The 17,560-nt window shown below is 41.0% G+C and overlaps 1 protein-coding gene across 30 annotated transcripts in view; it reads left to right on the forward strand.

The window, feature by feature from the left end:
• The window catches only part of NFIX (nuclear factor I X), a 1,679,708-nt gene that overhangs the window by 1,595,608 nt on the left and 66,540 nt on the right, over positions 1-17,560 (forward strand). For 11 of the 30 annotated variants that reach the window (XM_086962266.1, XM_086962273.1, XM_086962248.1 and 8 more), the window contains one exon: positions 13,981-14,122. The exons of the other annotated variants lie outside the window; for them this stretch is intronic. In XM_086962266.1, coding sequence (XP_086818392.1) covers positions 13,981-14,122 — 142 coding nt within the window. The remainder of the gene's footprint in view (positions 1-13,980; positions 14,123-17,560) is intronic. 30 annotated transcript variants of the gene reach the window in all.

The following is a 17,560-nucleotide window of genomic DNA, read 5'->3' on the forward strand; positions in this document are numbered from 1 at the left end:
TTCACAGGATGTTTTATTGTTGCATTTTCAAATGTTTTCTGTAGCTAATCCGAGCTTTTACATAAAGGTGTGCTATTTAACACCATTCCATATGACCCAATGCATTTCGAATTCACAGCTGTCACCATTCAGAAACAACAGTAGAGTAGATCCAAGATCAGTGTCCGTAAAAATGGTGGCAACCCGCCAGCTGTGGTATAAATATTTGGGTGTAGAATACCCGGCTACTAAGCCCCTCTCATTGGTCTCCACACTACTGTACTTTGAGAAGAGTGTTGGTCACTCACCACCTCCTGATATTGTTCCCAGACAGACTCCTAAATCTATTATCCCCCACTCCTTCCCCTGTTAATCCCATTAACCCTAGTTTTCCCTTACCACTCCTGGGCTCTGAAGAAGCTCTGCTCACGCAGGCCCTTCTCACTGCAGCTTCTTCTGGGACCTTGGCTCCCAGGAATGCCTTTGTGGCATTGGATGAATGGTGGGTGGGGGAACCAGAGGCCCCTCTCACCGTAACCTCTTCCCAGGGACCCTGGGATGCCTCAGTGGGATGTGGTGATAGGGGCGGGGACCAGCATGCAGGCCCCTCTCAGACCAGCTCCTTCTGGGGAACCCTGGCACCCCGGGATGCCTCCGCGGGCGGCGAGGAAGTCTCCCTGCACACAGAGGCCCTTGAACGGCGGCAGCCTCGCCTGCGGCTCCGCTGGCGGCTGGTGGTTTCCTGTGGCCGCGAAGCTGCTTTGTAACCGGAGTCCGGTGGTGGAGATGGCTGGTTAATTCACTCCTCTGTAAACAGATACCGCTGCTCTCATGTTTTCGTGTCTTCCTGGTGTAATGTTGATACTGGCTTTGTTAAGGGATCTGTGTGTGTGTGTACATGGGGGAGTGTGCGTTTGGAGGGCTCCGACCTTTTAACCACATTGCACATTGCTCTGACCTTTTAACCACATTGCTCGTGGTCCCTTGCGGGTTGGAAGAGGGAGAGACTGCAGCTGGGGGGGCTGCACCCTGGGGGTACCGATTATTGTAGCCGGGCTGTGTGTGTCTGTGGTGGAGGACGTGACGTATGTAGGGGTGGGTGGAGGTGCGAATCCTTGCTTCCTGCTGGGAATTCAATTCCAGCCCAAACCTCGTGTTTGTTTCATTTCTCTCCGGAGACCCCCCTGGCTCTAGTTCTCATTACCGAGAGGAATGTAAGGATTTCACTGAGGCTTGTCTTCAGGATGGGGGTGTTGGGTTTCCACTTCTAGCCCTTGGCCCATCCTGCAGAAGTGTCCACACTCACCCCACATCACAGGCAGCGCACTCTTTTTACAGGGTACATAATCACTATAAAGCAAATTGCGTCTCTCCAGCAGACACCTCTGGCTCTCTAGCCACCCCCGGAAGATAGATCCCCCCTATCCTTTGGTCAACTTCAGTCCCCGGGTCGGACTGTTTGCGGATATCGATTTTGCTCTCTGTGGATGCACATGCTCCCGGTAGCCCATTCCCATGCGACTCTCAGCCACATGGCTGCATGAAGAGACCTTATGACTGCTACTTCCAGGGGGATTCTCTGCCCTCTAGGGCCTGCCACATGATGCCAAACACAGGGAGCAGGGGGGACTGATCTGCGGGACCCCTGGTAGCGTGGGAGGAGCAGAGAGAATAATCTGGGGGACCTCTTGCAGCGTGGGGAGGCTGAGAGAATAATCCAGGGACCCCCTGTGAGAGGAAACCGGCCCGCGAGCCGCAGGTAGAGGGGACGCCGGCCGGACCATAAAGCCAGCATCAAGTATAAGGACCCTATAAAACGACGAGGAAGTACCGTCCATCCGTAGATAAATCTCTCAGGAGTACCCGAAGAAAGCACAAGCCCCCCCCCCCCAACTCCCCCCGAGGCCTTATTGATGTGCATCCGATCTTTATATGACAGGTTGCAGCGCCTCACAAAAGAGGCTGGTTGGTCTGGGGCCACCAATGGCACCCTTGTTACAGCGCCTTGCTGCAGTCGGCTCGCTGTGGTATACAGGAGTGCCAACTCTACCTTCTATAGCGGTATAATGGAATTTCAGTGCTCAGTTAGGGGCCTCAGTGTGCAGGGTAGTCCCTGCACACTTTCTTATCTTTAGGGGGGGCCATCTGTTTCTAATTAGCATGGCCGCGCTGAGGCCATGCTAATTAGAAACAGATGCTCCCCCCCCCCCCTAAAGATAAGAGAGTGCTTCACGGCAGACGACCCAGTCCGGATGGGCCGTCCAAAAGTGAGAAAGGGCAGTGGCCAAAAAGCATCCTTTTTAATGGGAAGTCAGGTCAGCGTTTAGAATAAACGCTGAGGCTACTAAATAAATAGGATAGGCGGGGCTTCAAGTCCCCTTCTGAAATATCCTCTCTCACTTTAGGACTCCCCGAGCAAACAGAGCATACTCTGCAACACTAGGCGAGACCTAAAAAGTGTGCACATGCACAGGAGATCCTGTTCCCTTTGGCACGAACGCGTCTGCTATGGAAAACGCTGCCCAGCGTGAATACTATCACGCAGGAAATGTCAGCGGACCTTCCCAGAAATACGTCTCGAAGCCTTTGCTTGGTGCAGCTTTCCAGGTGTACTTGAGTTGGTATATTGGAAACAATAGGGAAGGTGTGTTTGGTTGGAGGCAGAGTTCACCTGCTTTACTTTTCCTACTTTTTTTGTGAATCAGGATAGAACTGATGTGACTTAATAAAGGCCATAGATCCTGGGCACTAAACTTGTCTAGAATCGGATATTGTAACTACTGGATTCCGATCTAAACCAGGATATGATGGTACTGAAACAATTTGCGCTGCACCCTATACCAAAGGCAGATGGTGCCATATAACAAACTATTGTTAATATGCTGTTTACATGTACTTTGCAAACTTCAGAAAAGGGCAGGAAGTTCAGTTTTCAGGTACATGAAAGCTGCAAAGATTTTAAGTGAGTGGCCCAGATTCGGAGCAGGGTGGTCATTCCAGTCCCTGCTGTGGAGGGCTTCGCTCAGTGAATGAATCCCTCACAATTTTGCCTTGACAACTTTCGGCAAGATAATCAACCTGTCAAATGCATTGTTAACACAAAAAAAACGAAAAAAAACTGGTACACTCATGAAAAGATGCGGCTATCACCCCTTTTGAACTGTAGTTCCTAATTTTCCTCTAAAACCCTTGGAATCAAATACGTTTCCTAGAGTTGAGAATTATGTTAATCATGCCTGTTAAAGTTACAAAGTTCGTGTCATACAAAGTACATGAAACTAGTTTGAACCGAAACTGTTTTAAGGGACACTTGGGTCAGTCCCCTTTTGCGTATCTCTGATGACTTTTGAACAAGATGTGAGGTACCTAAAAATTAATTTTGCATAATTTGTTACAAAGTTTTGCCCCAAAAATCTATTTTGCACTCTCCAGTATTTATCACACCATTTAAATCCCACAGTAAAGCTTTCAGATTTTACTGTGCAGTGGCGCCAAATCTGAATTATGCCAGGATGTGTATTCTCTATTACTTACCATCAAGAAGTTCTTGATTTATTTTTGCACCTCGGCTTTTTCCTCCCAAGATATTCATTACATGGCTGTGAGTGAAAGCATGTATTGATAATACACCATTGTTGATGGGAGGATAGACACAATGTGTTAATATTTGGTGATTGCAGTTGTACGGATCAAAATTTGATCATGAACACATATGATTTAACTGTTTCTTTATGAATGAATTAAAAAATAATATTTTCACACGACATTGTTGAAATATGTGGTAATTTTGAATTAAGATTTTATTTTATAACTCGTTTTGCTATTTTATTTTTTTAACATAATGCGCATACATTTTTGGTATTTGTAGAGGATGTAGCCGTGCACATAATTCCTTTATATTTTATGTGTTTAGCTGCCTCTGATGGCCGTTACTCCATCCCTCAGATTTAGTGGCTGTTCCAGTCACATCTCTTTAGTCAGTAATGAATTTTGATTGACACTATCATGCTTGCTCCTTTTTCATTTAGATCAAAATAACTTTATAATTCACATCACCTCCTCACAAAAGAGAAATTTGGTGGAACAATATTTACCTCTTGCTTCAAAGTTTGTTGAAGTGTATACTGATTTAAATACTCATATCCGAAAAAGAGATATGTTAAGTAATTTAAAACAGAAAACGTTCCTATAAGCGTTGTTTCCGTCAGCTGGTCTCTGTGGCTTTAGCAAGCTCCTTTTTATTAGGCTTCATTATCTACCTTTTTCAGTTATTTAAGTTGGGCCATTATTTGGGCTAGGTATACAAACAGAAATGTATTGCTGGTTTCCCCCTGACCCCACCCACTCACCCCCCGTTTCTGATGTCATTGATAGAACCAGCACCTCTTCAGACTCCCCTTGGGGCTCAAATACATATGTTAGGGAAACCCTTTATGTATGCTTTACGGACTTTTCTAAAGTATACATAGTTGGCGTTCTCTGTGTAATTTATTTCTCGGATGGTAGATGGATTTTGGTTTTCAAAGTGGTTTGTGGGATGTCAGGTTGTGTCTACGTAGTTCAGCGTGTCGTTAACGTTTTCTTCTTAGTGTTCTCAACTGCTTTTCTTGCGATTGGAGTTCTGATTTGTTTTAAAAATCTAAATATTCTTAAAATATACAAACAAGCGATCGTTTTGAGATGTGACTGCCAGTTGTGCAATCCGCAATTCTTTTTTATACTCAATAAAACAAAATATTTAAAAAGTGTTGTCTCACATTTGGCTCTGTTTCAAATAACTAGCATCTAGCCTGAGTGTAAGTTTTGTAAGTTGTAGATTTCAATAGACTTGTACGGCAGACTAGCAATTTTGCATTTTCCTCTTGCTTCCCATGTAGTCAGTGCAGGGACTTGAAGAATGGTGATATTTAGTCATAATGTTGGATACCCATAACCATCAAAGTGTCACGTTAAATTTTTTACAAACTGACCTATGTGCTATCATGTCAGTTTGGAAAATTCCAAATCAGAGTGATTTACAATCTAACCTACTTCATGAATATTAATGAGATAGGTCGCTAATTGTGACTCACTATGATTGGAAGCCATCACAGGGATAGTGGCCTGCTGGATTGCCAATGTCTGTCCTTGATTTTATGTAACACCCATTTTTTGAATTATAATTGCAGCCTGTTTTCCTTAAAGGTAACAGAGCTGAAAAGATGTTGTGATTTTGTTTGAGAGTTTGCATTGGTCGTGTCTACCACTGCCTATTCCAAAACATTTTCTTAATTCATAAAGGGGAAGTGGACCCTAATGGGACCCTTCCCTCTTGCAAATGGGTTACCAACTCCTTTGAGGTCTCAGTAACTTCATTATTTTGCAACCTCATTTCGGTGGCAAAACATTAATACATAGCATGCGGCATAGGAGGTGGAAGTATAGTGCAAGGTACTGTAGCACCCCCAAAATAACCGTACTGGGTTTCAGAAGGTGAATGAGCAGTAATGATGCATTTAAATGTGATTTTTATCTTGTCACATTTGTTGTGTGTTCGAAGGTAGAGGTCAAATGTAAGGCTATGTCTTAAGAAACATGTCTGCCTATTCTTTTCATCATAGAGGTAGATGTTTACGTTCTCTGACTGCTAAGTCAGATGATTTTGTAAAGTGAAATATGTGACAATGTTGCTGGGGTACAGGGAGTGTGAAAGCAAAGGCTGTATAATGTCATTTGTTTCTAACATACAAAAGAATGTAGAAACCTGTAGATGAACTGTCAGATATTTCAGAATATATCAGGAGGTTGGAAAGCACCAGTGAAGTACATTTTTAATTCTGAAGTGTAATGGAAAAAAAATATTTTAATAGCATCAAATAATTACAAGATATTTGGTGATGCACAAATAATAAATATTAGCTGAAACATTTTTTCCACACATTATCTTTTGATATATAGTTTTATCAGTAAAATTGTACATGTTCACAATTTTAGTGGCAATTTCAATGAAAAATGTGCTGCCTGTAAATTACACCATGTTTTAGAAATATAGTTGCAACAGTATGCTCCGAAATGCATCACCAGCCTCATATTACACCCTTACAAGTCTCCTACTGAATTGGTATGGCTTATTGCTAGACTTTTTTGTGGGAAATGACCCTTGCTGGGATGAGTCCTCTGTGTCTTTCCAAAGTGGAGGTGCTCAGCTTGTTGCATTTGAATGGAGGGGGAGCGGAATCAAGGATGAGGTATAATTCCAGATCCTAAGTATGATGTATGATAAAACATGTCAGGTAGCCTTTTTCTTAGTGTTTTTCTTTGCCTTTGGAAGTAAAAGCATTGAAAGTAACTCAATAGACTCTGAAGATAGTTTAGGCAGTCACGAGTGTACTAACACTCTATAAAATAAACACACACTCTCTGAAGTGAACAGGGGTGGACTGGGAGTCTAAAGCATCCCTCGTAAATTTTATCAGACCAGCCCTCATAATGCATGTAGTGAGTGAGCGATTCTGTTCACTGCAAGGCGAGGTTTGCAGGAATTTGAAAAAATAAATGCAAATATGGTGTGTTTTACTACACGTTTTCCATCCTTATCCGGTCATTGAATGGATGTATGGATGTATGGAGACTTGGCTGCATAGCTCAGTGAATAAATGAATAATTGTAAGGGTGAAGAGTGGGTAGATGAATTAATTCAAGAATGGATGACTATTAATAAAGCTGTTCAGCTATATGGAGCAAATGGTCTCAATGTTCTGACCTGGTAATCATTTTAGCTTCTGCAGCAAAACATCACCCTCCACAGACACTAGCATCATCATTCCATATGGAACATGCATAGCCTGAATGTATTTAACACAGTGCACTGAGTTAGTACCTCAAATAATTAAACACATAGCATTAAGCTGTGATCTAAAATGGGAAAAATAAAAAAAGATAATCACATCGTAGTGTCTAAATTGCACAACGTGAAATCAGGAAACCTTGTATCAATCCTGACTTCACTTGGCCACGTTGTGTGATCCTAGACTTTTACTTTTTTCATAGTGCCTCTTTTTCTTTCATCATCACATGAGAGCACATTTAACTACAGTTCATGGTGTGCGCTGCAGAAATACAAAAGTCTGTAATGTTACGCCATCTCTATCAACACCCTAGGCCACATATAGGGAACAAAAGACAACTGACTTCCCTCTTAGTTCACTAATAACATCATCAAAGGGGGAGTGGTGAATGGGGCATGAATGTTTCTAAGTTCATGATTAGAATCACTAACAATTGTCTCGCAATGCAGTAGTACATTTAAAATACTAAACTGAAATAGGTTTCAATGGCCACATTATAAAGACATACACCTAAGAATTTTGGAGAGTCCTAAACATATATGTTCTGGATTCTCTGAGTCAAGCATAAGCAGACCCCTCGCCACCCATCCCCGGAAAGTCAGTGCTGCTCATGGCTACCCTGTAGAGGTAGGAACCAAACAAATACAAAAACAAGTGGCTTTGAAGCAAACATGCTTTAAACCTATTTGTTTTTCATCGTTTGTTTGTGAAGGGCTGAAGCCCTACAGGTGGAAACACAGCCGTCCATACCCCCGCAACAAAACTGGAGTAAATAAGGTTTCCACCCTGGCCACCCACTGGGAAAATACCCAGTGCCCAGTATGGCTATTCCAGGCCCTGGGGGTGAATGTATTACTCAATTTACAAAAGGAAATTCTCAAAGATGTTCCCAAACCCTATTTCCCTTCTATTTCTCCTGCAAGTAGTATTCCCTTTCACAAAGTATTCCCCTTCAAATGCATCACAATTCTGTTCCAAAGTCAATCTGGTCATTGTATTAGTTAGCAATTAATATGTGGTTTAACTTCTAAAATGATTTTGGTAAATCATGTAATTGTTAACAAGATTTTAATCTACCACCAGATTCTTTGTGGTTTCTTTTTTACCCAAGAAGCAGACTGTTTTTTTAAACAAGTTTTAGACCTGCGTCTCACTTACCTGCAATAGCAGTCCGACTGTGTAATTAATACATTTCTGCTAGTATTGTTGAAGCCATTCCTGTGTTAGCACTGGGTACGCTATCTTTTACTGAAGTCGTTAATGGTAAAACAGTTATCAAATTAACATTTAGCAATTTATTAAAAACTCTTATAGTAAGGTTGGTGGATATATGATTTTGGAAATGTCCTTTAGGTTTAATGCAGTTCTTATGGTTTATGCAAGTTAAGAGGGAAGTCGCATATAAACAGGTGGTAGACATTTTCTTGTGGTATATTGTGAATATTATTATTATATTATTATACAGCTTATAGAGCGCCTGGTTACTCCAAAGGAGTGTCCCCGTGCTAAAACACCAAATTGGTACCAAAAAGCTGGGCCAGAGATCACCCACCCATCCTGCAGCCCAAAACCCCCTATAGAACAGTTGCATAAGACCTATTTCCGGCCATCAGGGGGACAGCGAAATAGCCATGTCTTAAGTTTTTTCCAAAACAAAGTCTCCGACAGGCACATCCTTAGATCAGAAGGGAGGTTGTTCCAGGCTGCCGCCTCCAGAAAGCCAAAGGAACTCCCACCAGCCCGTACCTTCCGAAACTTAGTCACAATCAGCTTTGCCGTGCCCAAGGATCTTAGGCAACGTGCAGGAATATTGGCAGTAAGAAGGGGGTGCAAGAAGAAGGCTATGATGTAAATCCAAATTGTAAGCAGGGGAAACCCAATTAACCCTTATAGGATTGGGCACTGTATGGTTGAGGTCAAAGAGTGCTACAAATGACTTAATTCAGAAAACAATTGAACTTAGTTGTGAGTTGTACTAGTGTAACACACTCAAAGGAATCCACAGGATATCATACTAAAATTACAGTCGAAATGAATCAATGGAAGGATAACAATGGAACACACAAAGATGGAAGTTCAGAGAAATTTATATTTACTCAAAAACATATTGTTGGGGAGGCAGATACAAAAAATTAAAAAAATTAAATAAAGCAAATAGTTATGAACAGAGATAAACAATAATTAATCTACAATTCACAACTAAAAACATCAACTCCTGGTGGATTGAGCAAACAACCAAAATTAATTAATACAGAATGGTCGTCTGTTAGTGCTAAAGCAACGTGACTGGAGATGATGGAAGTGTCGACGTTTCGGTCTAAAGGGCAGTTGTCGTATAGACCATCATCAGGACAGAATATTTCATTGCTGAAGATACTCCCTGAAATTTATGAAAATGTGCTTTAGCGTGATGGCCTTGGACAGTGGGTTGGCGCAGAACACAGTGTCACAAAACAAAATCTCAAATTAGAAGATATATGGCCACATGGGTTGACTTAATACGATGGATTAAAGTAAGGCACAGTGTCGGAATGAAATCATCAGTTAAAAGAAACAGGGCCACTTCCGTTGACCGAATGTCAACAAGCACTTGGTTAAAGCAACGTAATGCACTTTTTTCTAAGCGATAACGTAGATAACGTCCTAAGTCCGTCCGCAGGTTCGTCAGAAACGTTTCTGACGAACCTGCGGACGGACTTAGGATTTCATTCCGACACTGTGCCTTACTTTAATCCATCATATTAAGTCAACCCATGTGGCCGTATATCTTCTAATTTGAGATTTTGTTTTGTGACACTGTGTTCTGTGCCAACCCACTGTCCAAGGCCATCACGCTAAAGCACATTTTCATAAATTTCAGGGAGTATCTTCAGCAATGGAATATTCTGTCCTGATGATGGTCTATACGACAACTGCCCTTTAGACCGAAACGTCGACACTTCCATCATCTCCAGTCACGTTGCTTTAGCACTAACAGACGACCATTCTTTATTAATTAATTTTGGTTGTTTGCTCAATCCACCAGGAGTTGATGTTTTTAGTTGTGAATTGTAGATTAATTATTGTTTATCTCTGTTCATAACTATTTGCTTTATTTAAGTTTTTGTATCTGCCTCCCCAACAATATGTTTTTTGAGTAAATATAAATTTCTCCGAACTTCCATCTTTGTGTGTTCCATTGTTATCCTTCCATTGATTCATTTCGACTGTAATTTTAGTATGATATTCTGTGGATTCCTTTGAGTGTGTTACACTAGTACAACTCACAACTAAGTTCATTTGTTGTCTGAAGGATGTAAATACAACATTTCCTGACTTGAAACAGCATGTTAGTGTCCAATTTCTGTAATGGGTCACATCATTTATCCAGCGTTCGATTTTTATATTTTTACTTCCTTTACCTCCTACAGTAATAAAAATTGTCATATGGGTTAGCAACTTTTTTTTTTTAACACCCTTTATTATTGACTGCAGAAATGATAATGATAGCGTCATAGACATAATAAGCCGTACAGCCTTTTCCAATTTTACCCCTCCCTCGTATATAAAAACGGATAGTAGACATAATCACAACATACTCATAAGGCAGTATATCTTGTGGGAGGGTATACAATCACCATTCTAAAATCTTTAAAGTCTCCAGTGCCAAATCACTGAAACGTCTTTAGGCAAAGTTTTTTTTCTATAATAGGAAACATCACATGATAACAGTATCAATATTTTATAGTTTGAAAGACAGAGTTTGAACATATTTTGTCATCTCTGTGTTCTGTTACAAAGAAATCGGATTTACTCTGTAGAGACTAAATACATTATAGGATATATTTTTGCTTAAAGGTGGCACTGAGGTAAATTTTCAAGATGGCCCTGTTGTGTGGTAAACTGCCATTTTCTGGATTGGCTTCATGACAAAAAAAAACAAGTATAGCACAATTTTTTATAGCAGTGTTCTCGGTTAGTCAAGCCATCTGGGAAGTTGATAATATTATATCATCTAAGCTGAGTAAACTTTTTTTGACCTACTTGCTACTATGGATACTTTGCCACTGTTCGTCTCTGCCCTCCATTAATACAGCATTGTTTTATTCCTGAACGCGCTGATATTGCCTAAAATCTTATATGTGTCAGAGTTTCTTTTCCTTCAGAGATATCATTCATGGAAACAGCTGTCTGCTTCTTCAAAAATTCGTAATTCCCTTTAATATTTCATCATATTTTATTATGAAAGTTTACAGCCTTACACAGTTATAATATATGTGGGCTATTGATCTTAGATAAATTCCTCTGAATAATATAATATAATATTGATCTTGATTGTGTAGTTTCATTCTTGTGTAGACATTTTCAATTCCTGTCTCAAATGTAAATCATTGATGTTCTCCTACCATTTATAAATACACCTTTTAGTTCCTGCTTGCTCAGTGTTGACAAGTGCTATTAAAATTTTAACAATACTTTGCAATCAAGAGCTAGTATTATTTTCTTGTTCCTGTAAGGCAGGTGGACGTATTTTGTGATTTAGTACTGGTCACAGTGTTCAAATATTAAGCGTCTCTTTAAGGTCCAAATAATCAATAAATGAGGACACACCCATTATTGTATTTGCTGTTGGCTCCAGGAACCTTTTGTAAGAATGTCAAAATGTTTCCAAATGGTGGGAGTCACTGTATTTGTGGTACCATTTCGGTGTGCCCCTTCCTCTGAATAATCTGTTTTTTTTAGAGGAAAATTGACTATGTTTCGGGGTGAAAACCAGTTGGTAGATGGATGGACCACTGATCTCTATTTTCATCCTAATAGGACTTTCATATATTTAGTGGGTGGCTCCTTTTAGTGTTAGAAGAATTCGCAAAACATAAGATGCAGGTGTTTATTAATAGATGTGGTGATGCTGCATGATTAGTTGTATAGAAGTGCAGGTGCACACCTGTTGTGGATCAGATGGGTTGGTTATAAATGGTGTGTTCTTTAATTTCCGTACTGAGGAATCCACTGTGGACTATACTAGTAGGTTTCTGGGCTTTGTCTGTTGTGCAGGACACAATGGTTAAGAGACAAACCTAAAGAATTGAACCCCAGAATTTGTCTTAGGTCTTTGCGCTGTGTCTAAAAACGTTCATAATGACATCAGCTTGTGAAAATTAATGAAGATGTTTCACACACCTCTTCTCTTTAGCAATGTTACAAAGTAGTACCTTTATTTGCTGTACTGAAATTCATGATTTTAAAAATAACCCTCAACGGTTCAATATGAAGCAATACTTGTTCAACCATTGGAATGGTTCTAATGAGTTTTCCTTAAAATTTTAACATTGCACCAAAGATTTTCTCCAAGTTCTAACTTATAGTATATTGAATAGAAACTGTCTACTCCTGTATTTGAACTATTCATTGACTCATGTTTGAAACAAAAATAAAATAGTTTAAATTGAATTGAAAAGCTAATAAATGATCAGTTGTTTCTATAAATTCCATGTGAATGACCAGCATGAACTATTTTCTAAAATCACTTATTTTCAATTATTAGAAGGAGGGGAAAATTTAAAAGGTTCAAATCGCCCCCACCAAAACACCTATTGCTATTCATGCATATTTAAACCAAATGAAAAATATGATTTTACTGAAGCATCAATATGATTCCAATGGTGCTGTACATTAATGATTGTGATGCTTCTTCAACTATTAGTTTTTTTCACTATCACAAACAATATACTGGATTAGAACCATGAGGTTTCAGAAAAATAATCACTATCCGAATTTGGTCATCAGAATTCGTAACTGCTTTGAAAAGCTTTATTTGCAAAATTATGCCCTAATTGAGAATTAACAGTCTCTAAGGAACCGCACACAAATACAATGGCAGCTACTCAATTAATGAAGTTGAGATAAAGTCAACTATCAAACTTATGATGGTATTATTTTAACATAAGTTCATGCTACACAAGTCCTGCATCAAAAAAATGTACCAGCAATATTGCTGTGACTTGCGGGAGCATATTAGCAAACGTTTTGCTTGCTGATTTCTTGGCGAGAGCTTGCAGATCTGAGATTGCAGTTACAGAGCCAGTAGTAGTTGGAATTGTCACCTCACAGAGCAAAGAAACAACTATGAATATGGGAGGCAAAGTCTGTGGACGTGATTGCACTCATGCCTAATCTGAGCATCCTCTTGATATCTTGTGGCAGTAAGGAGTCTGCTTCTTTACCACTTTCCCATACAGGTGATGCAGTGAGACAGATCTGAGGTGGGAATTACCTTTTTAGTTCCCTAGAAGAAGGATGCTGTTCCTCCAGGAGAGACATCCGAAGATGTCCGATAAAGAGCTCTATTGAGGGGCCCATTGGGCATTGCAGCACCAGTCCAACTAGGAGCCGCCCATTGATGAAGCATGACACCCATCTGTGTGTGTCTGAGGGCACTCACTTCTGATTACTCTGCTCCCCGATCCAGTCGATCAGCTTTCTGGTCCCTACTGACAGCTTATCTTTTGTTCCTTATTCTGTCTCTCCTGGATGAACAGCATCCTTCTTCTATGTAACTATGATATATTAGGAGTGTTGGTGCTGGACCTTATCATCAGTTCCTAGTCCCTCCTTTGATTTACTATCTCCTTTTTAGGGCATGAAGGGGATTTTTGAGAATTCATAGGGCATACTCCTGTATAGGTCCGTCTTCACCAGCCACGCAAACAAATGCACAGCCATGCACTTTTTAAAAATGTCATGATCAAACAGCACTTTCACACATTTTTAGCACCCTTTTTATACCTCAAGGCAATATCTTCATTCACATCCACATTAACTTGATTTTTTTGTATTTTTAAAAATATTTATTTAGCGTTCATAGCTCTAAATATTGCTGAGACCAACTCAGTGCAGTATAAAAATGCCCATTTTAACTTATGAACTCAGAAATAGTTCAAAGATTTTATCCAAAACCCGTTGAAAAATATTTTGAAACCCCTACATTCTGGTCTATGAAAATGCAATGGTTCACCCCAGTGAAGGGTCAGTGACTTCAGGAGTCCTGGAAAAGGATAGATGACATGGTAGAATCCTCTTGAAGGTCAAAACAGAGATTTTAAAACTAAGAACGGGGGATACTGCATCTTTAAAGTTGTCTGAATTTTTTTCAAACCTAGTTCATGCCTCCTTGTATTTATGTTGTTCGCAGCCCAACGGTAGTGGCCAGGGAAAGGTCACGGGGTCTTTTTTGCTGCCGCCCCCTCCACCGGTGGCCAGACCAGTTCCCCTTCCTATGCCTGACACAAAATCCTCAACCCCAGAGGGCGGATCCACGGCACCAACATCACCCTGTAAGTGGATGTTACAGCAACACTTCCTTATTGCACGAGAGCCATCAATTGGCCGGGAACGTGGGAGAGGGGTGGGGCAGGGAATCTTAAATGATGGATAATGGCGGGGGAATAGATTGATTTTTGTTGGAAATCGACTGGGGACATGAAATCATCACATTATCTGCATTAATTTTTTATGCCATCTCCTTACCCTCCCCACCTTCCACCGCCTACCCATCACATCCCTCAGCCTAAAGATGCAGTAGCCCTCCGCTCTTTGTTTTACCCCCGTAGGTTAAGTCCTTGTGCCATGGCATGCGCACTGGGCTGTAGGTGGCAATGATTATAGGGCAGATCCAAGCAACACAAACTATTGACACATTCTGAATGCCCAAAGCAATACAACGCCCTTCCATGTGCAGTGATCTTTTTGGGAATTATTAGGGCCTGGTATATCTCACAATAGGGGTTTACTCAGAGTGGTGAGGATCTTATATGTAATAAAGATGTGTTACCAAAATTTGTGTCCTAGGCTTGTGCTGAAAAAGCGGACATGTCCTTTGGCCCTGTTTCTTCAAGAACACACTTATTGTAAGCGTTTGCACCCTTTACTCCTCAGTTCTAAAAATATCATATAGGATCAAGGTGCGAATAGCAGAGCAGGAAACTAAAATCAGCATGCTTGTTTGGAAAACTTTTATGAAAGAGCTGCTTTCTCTGATCATTTTCTGGCCTTGGGTTCTAATGCTACAGTCATTGTGTGTGTTACACAACCACTACATATAAGGGGCGTTGGTAAGCATGGGAAAACAAAGAGGTTAGAAAGGGTTCCGCCATCCTCGCTGGTCAGTGAACCTTAAATAGTGCAAGTCTGGGCAACTTTTTTCGACCACATTCTCTCAAATTAGAGTTGAAATTCAACAGAAGATGCTGATAATACATGTGTCACTCCAATCAGACTCCATGTCTTAATAGCCTATGTAAGGTAATTCTGGTAGTCAGAGTCCTGGATCATACTGGGAGGTTGAAGCACACAGCAGGTCCTTGGCCCTGACTCACTCTCTGCTTTTTTTGCTCAGTCACTAACCCTTTCTGCTGTCATCATCACCCCTCGCTGCTTCTTTCTCATGCACCTCCAGTTGCTGTTCTTGTTTTCTTCCTTTGGTGTGTCTTCTCCCCTACCCTCCTCTGTACTTCACTTTGTGTTGCCTAGACGTTACCTGTATGTGAGTTTGCAGTTGCCTTCTTGAACATCTGGGGTGGATGGATATCTTACCCTGAATATGGCGCTTGTATGATGTTGCGGGGGTCCATGCACTGTACCTCTGTTGCACAAAGGCCTGGCTCAGGCTGAGAATGTAATGTGTATTCCAATCAAGTTATAGTGTTGCTTGTCTTCTCAGCCCCAACCACCCATATCCACTCTTACATAACTCATCTTTCACTCCCTATACATAACACAAAGTATCCAGTGCACCTATCCATCACGCTGTCTATCTCCTGCCACTCCACCCATGCACTCATCACATGAGCCTGTCCTCTCACATCACTCCATATCCACCCATCCATGTCATTACTCAGTGCTCCTTACCAGAGGGGATGCTGGTTGGACGGAATCTGTCTTCTAAAAATACTTACATTTTTCAAGTTTGGCTTTTGAGTGAAAATCTTAATGCTTTAAAGTTACAGCTTCGGAACATACATTTTATCATACAAGACAAACAGATTGAGGCTGGATACACACAGAGACGGCCAAATGAGAGAGGGTAACCCACAAAAAATAAAAAAGAAGTACACACTGACAAACACGCAGACGTCAAAAGATTGCCTAGTCTGTTCACTGCAAATGAGGCAGAGTCTCAGCATGAAAGTTAGAAAATGAATATAATCATAGCCACAGCCAACAGTGGAGTTCAGTAAAAAACACAGGGGGTGCCCAGATATTATTGGGATGCACGATATGTAATAGACGGAAACAGAAAGCCCTTTCTTAGACTCACTTAGAGAAAATATGACTAAATATTACTAAGTCATAGGGGTCATACAAGTCAAAAATCCCATACAGCAATGAATCATGACAAAAAAGTATGACTTGTCATAGATTGAAAAAGAAAAAATTGATGGACGGAATGCTGGAAAATGTAAACATTCACCCCAGAAGGATCTGGGTTTAATCCATCATTCTTTTGCTCATCACACCACCCCAGTTTGGACCCAGCCATATGCAAATCAGTCTTGACCATGTTCCTTGTGGGAACAGTCCAGCCCGGACTGCCAAGCCAGGTCCTCCCTTGACTGGAACCAAGGCAGGCATCCTGGGATCGGTTTCAGGGCATCACCCTCCATTAGCCAGGCTGGCTTGAATCCAGTGGAGTAGTGAGCATGGGACCCACGTCTGGGCATACCCTTCCCACTTTGGGCGACATATGCAAAAGAAACAATTGATGGACGAAATGCTGGACAATTGCAACTGTCATATATTTAAGGCATAAACACAGAAAACAGAGAGGCGCTCTGTGTGGTGGTGCAGTGCAGGTGCTCAGTGAAAAAATAAGAAATGTGCACATCAGAGTAAATAAAACAAACCAAAAAAACTGAAAAGATAGTTTGTATGGTAATTACTAATACAGGCACTAAGTACATCAAAGGTGCAGGCCTTAAAAAAAGTGCATTTCACCAATATAGTAAATTTGTCGACATTTCATACCAAGGCATCTTTTCACTACATAGTCTTCTGAACAAGGAATGGCTAGGTCTGGAGCTTCCCTGAGATTGTTTTACAATTTGTCAGTTGTGTTTGAACGTGTATGTGCACCATGGACAATTCCACAAGAGTGAATAATTTTGAAGTTTATTTTTACTAAGCATTTTGGCTTTCCTGCTTCTAGTGGCAGTTTTCCTGCTTGTATTGGCAGTTTTCCATGGCAGATTAAGAGTTTGCTGCCTGTTCTTGTCCTAATAAAGACCTATTAGTAAATGTATGCCCGAGGTCTAAACATCGACACATTTACAGTATGGTTTGCTATGAAATGCGCATCTCTTTTAAGACCTGAACCTTTGAAGTAGTCAGCGCCCGTTTAAGATTCACTGTAAAGCACCCTTTTCAGTTTTTAAGATGTTTAATTTACCTTGCTATACACATATATGTGTTCACAGGTCTTGAGCTGCTGTAGGCTGGCTGGTTTCACAGGTCATTAAAAGACCATTTACTTGTTAATGAGTCTTTGTTGTTTTTCACCCCTTATTAGAAACCCTGCATCTCCACTGTGCCTATTGCTGGAAGAATAATCCCCCCCCCCCCCCGCCCCCCTCCCCCTGGAAACTACGGAGATTGTCCGAGGAGGACACATGGGGGACCAAAAGAGAGGGAAAATCCCACAGAGGCAATCAGGGAGGGACTGAGACCTAAAAAAAGACCAACCACCTATAGAGACAGTGGCACTACTAGACAAAGAG

Source organism: Lissotriton vulgaris, chromosome 1_1 (assembly GCF_964263255.1).
Source record: "Lissotriton vulgaris chromosome 1_1, aLisVul1.2, whole genome shotgun sequence".
Lineage (NCBI taxonomy): Eukaryota > Metazoa > Chordata > Amphibia > Caudata > Salamandridae > Lissotriton > Lissotriton vulgaris.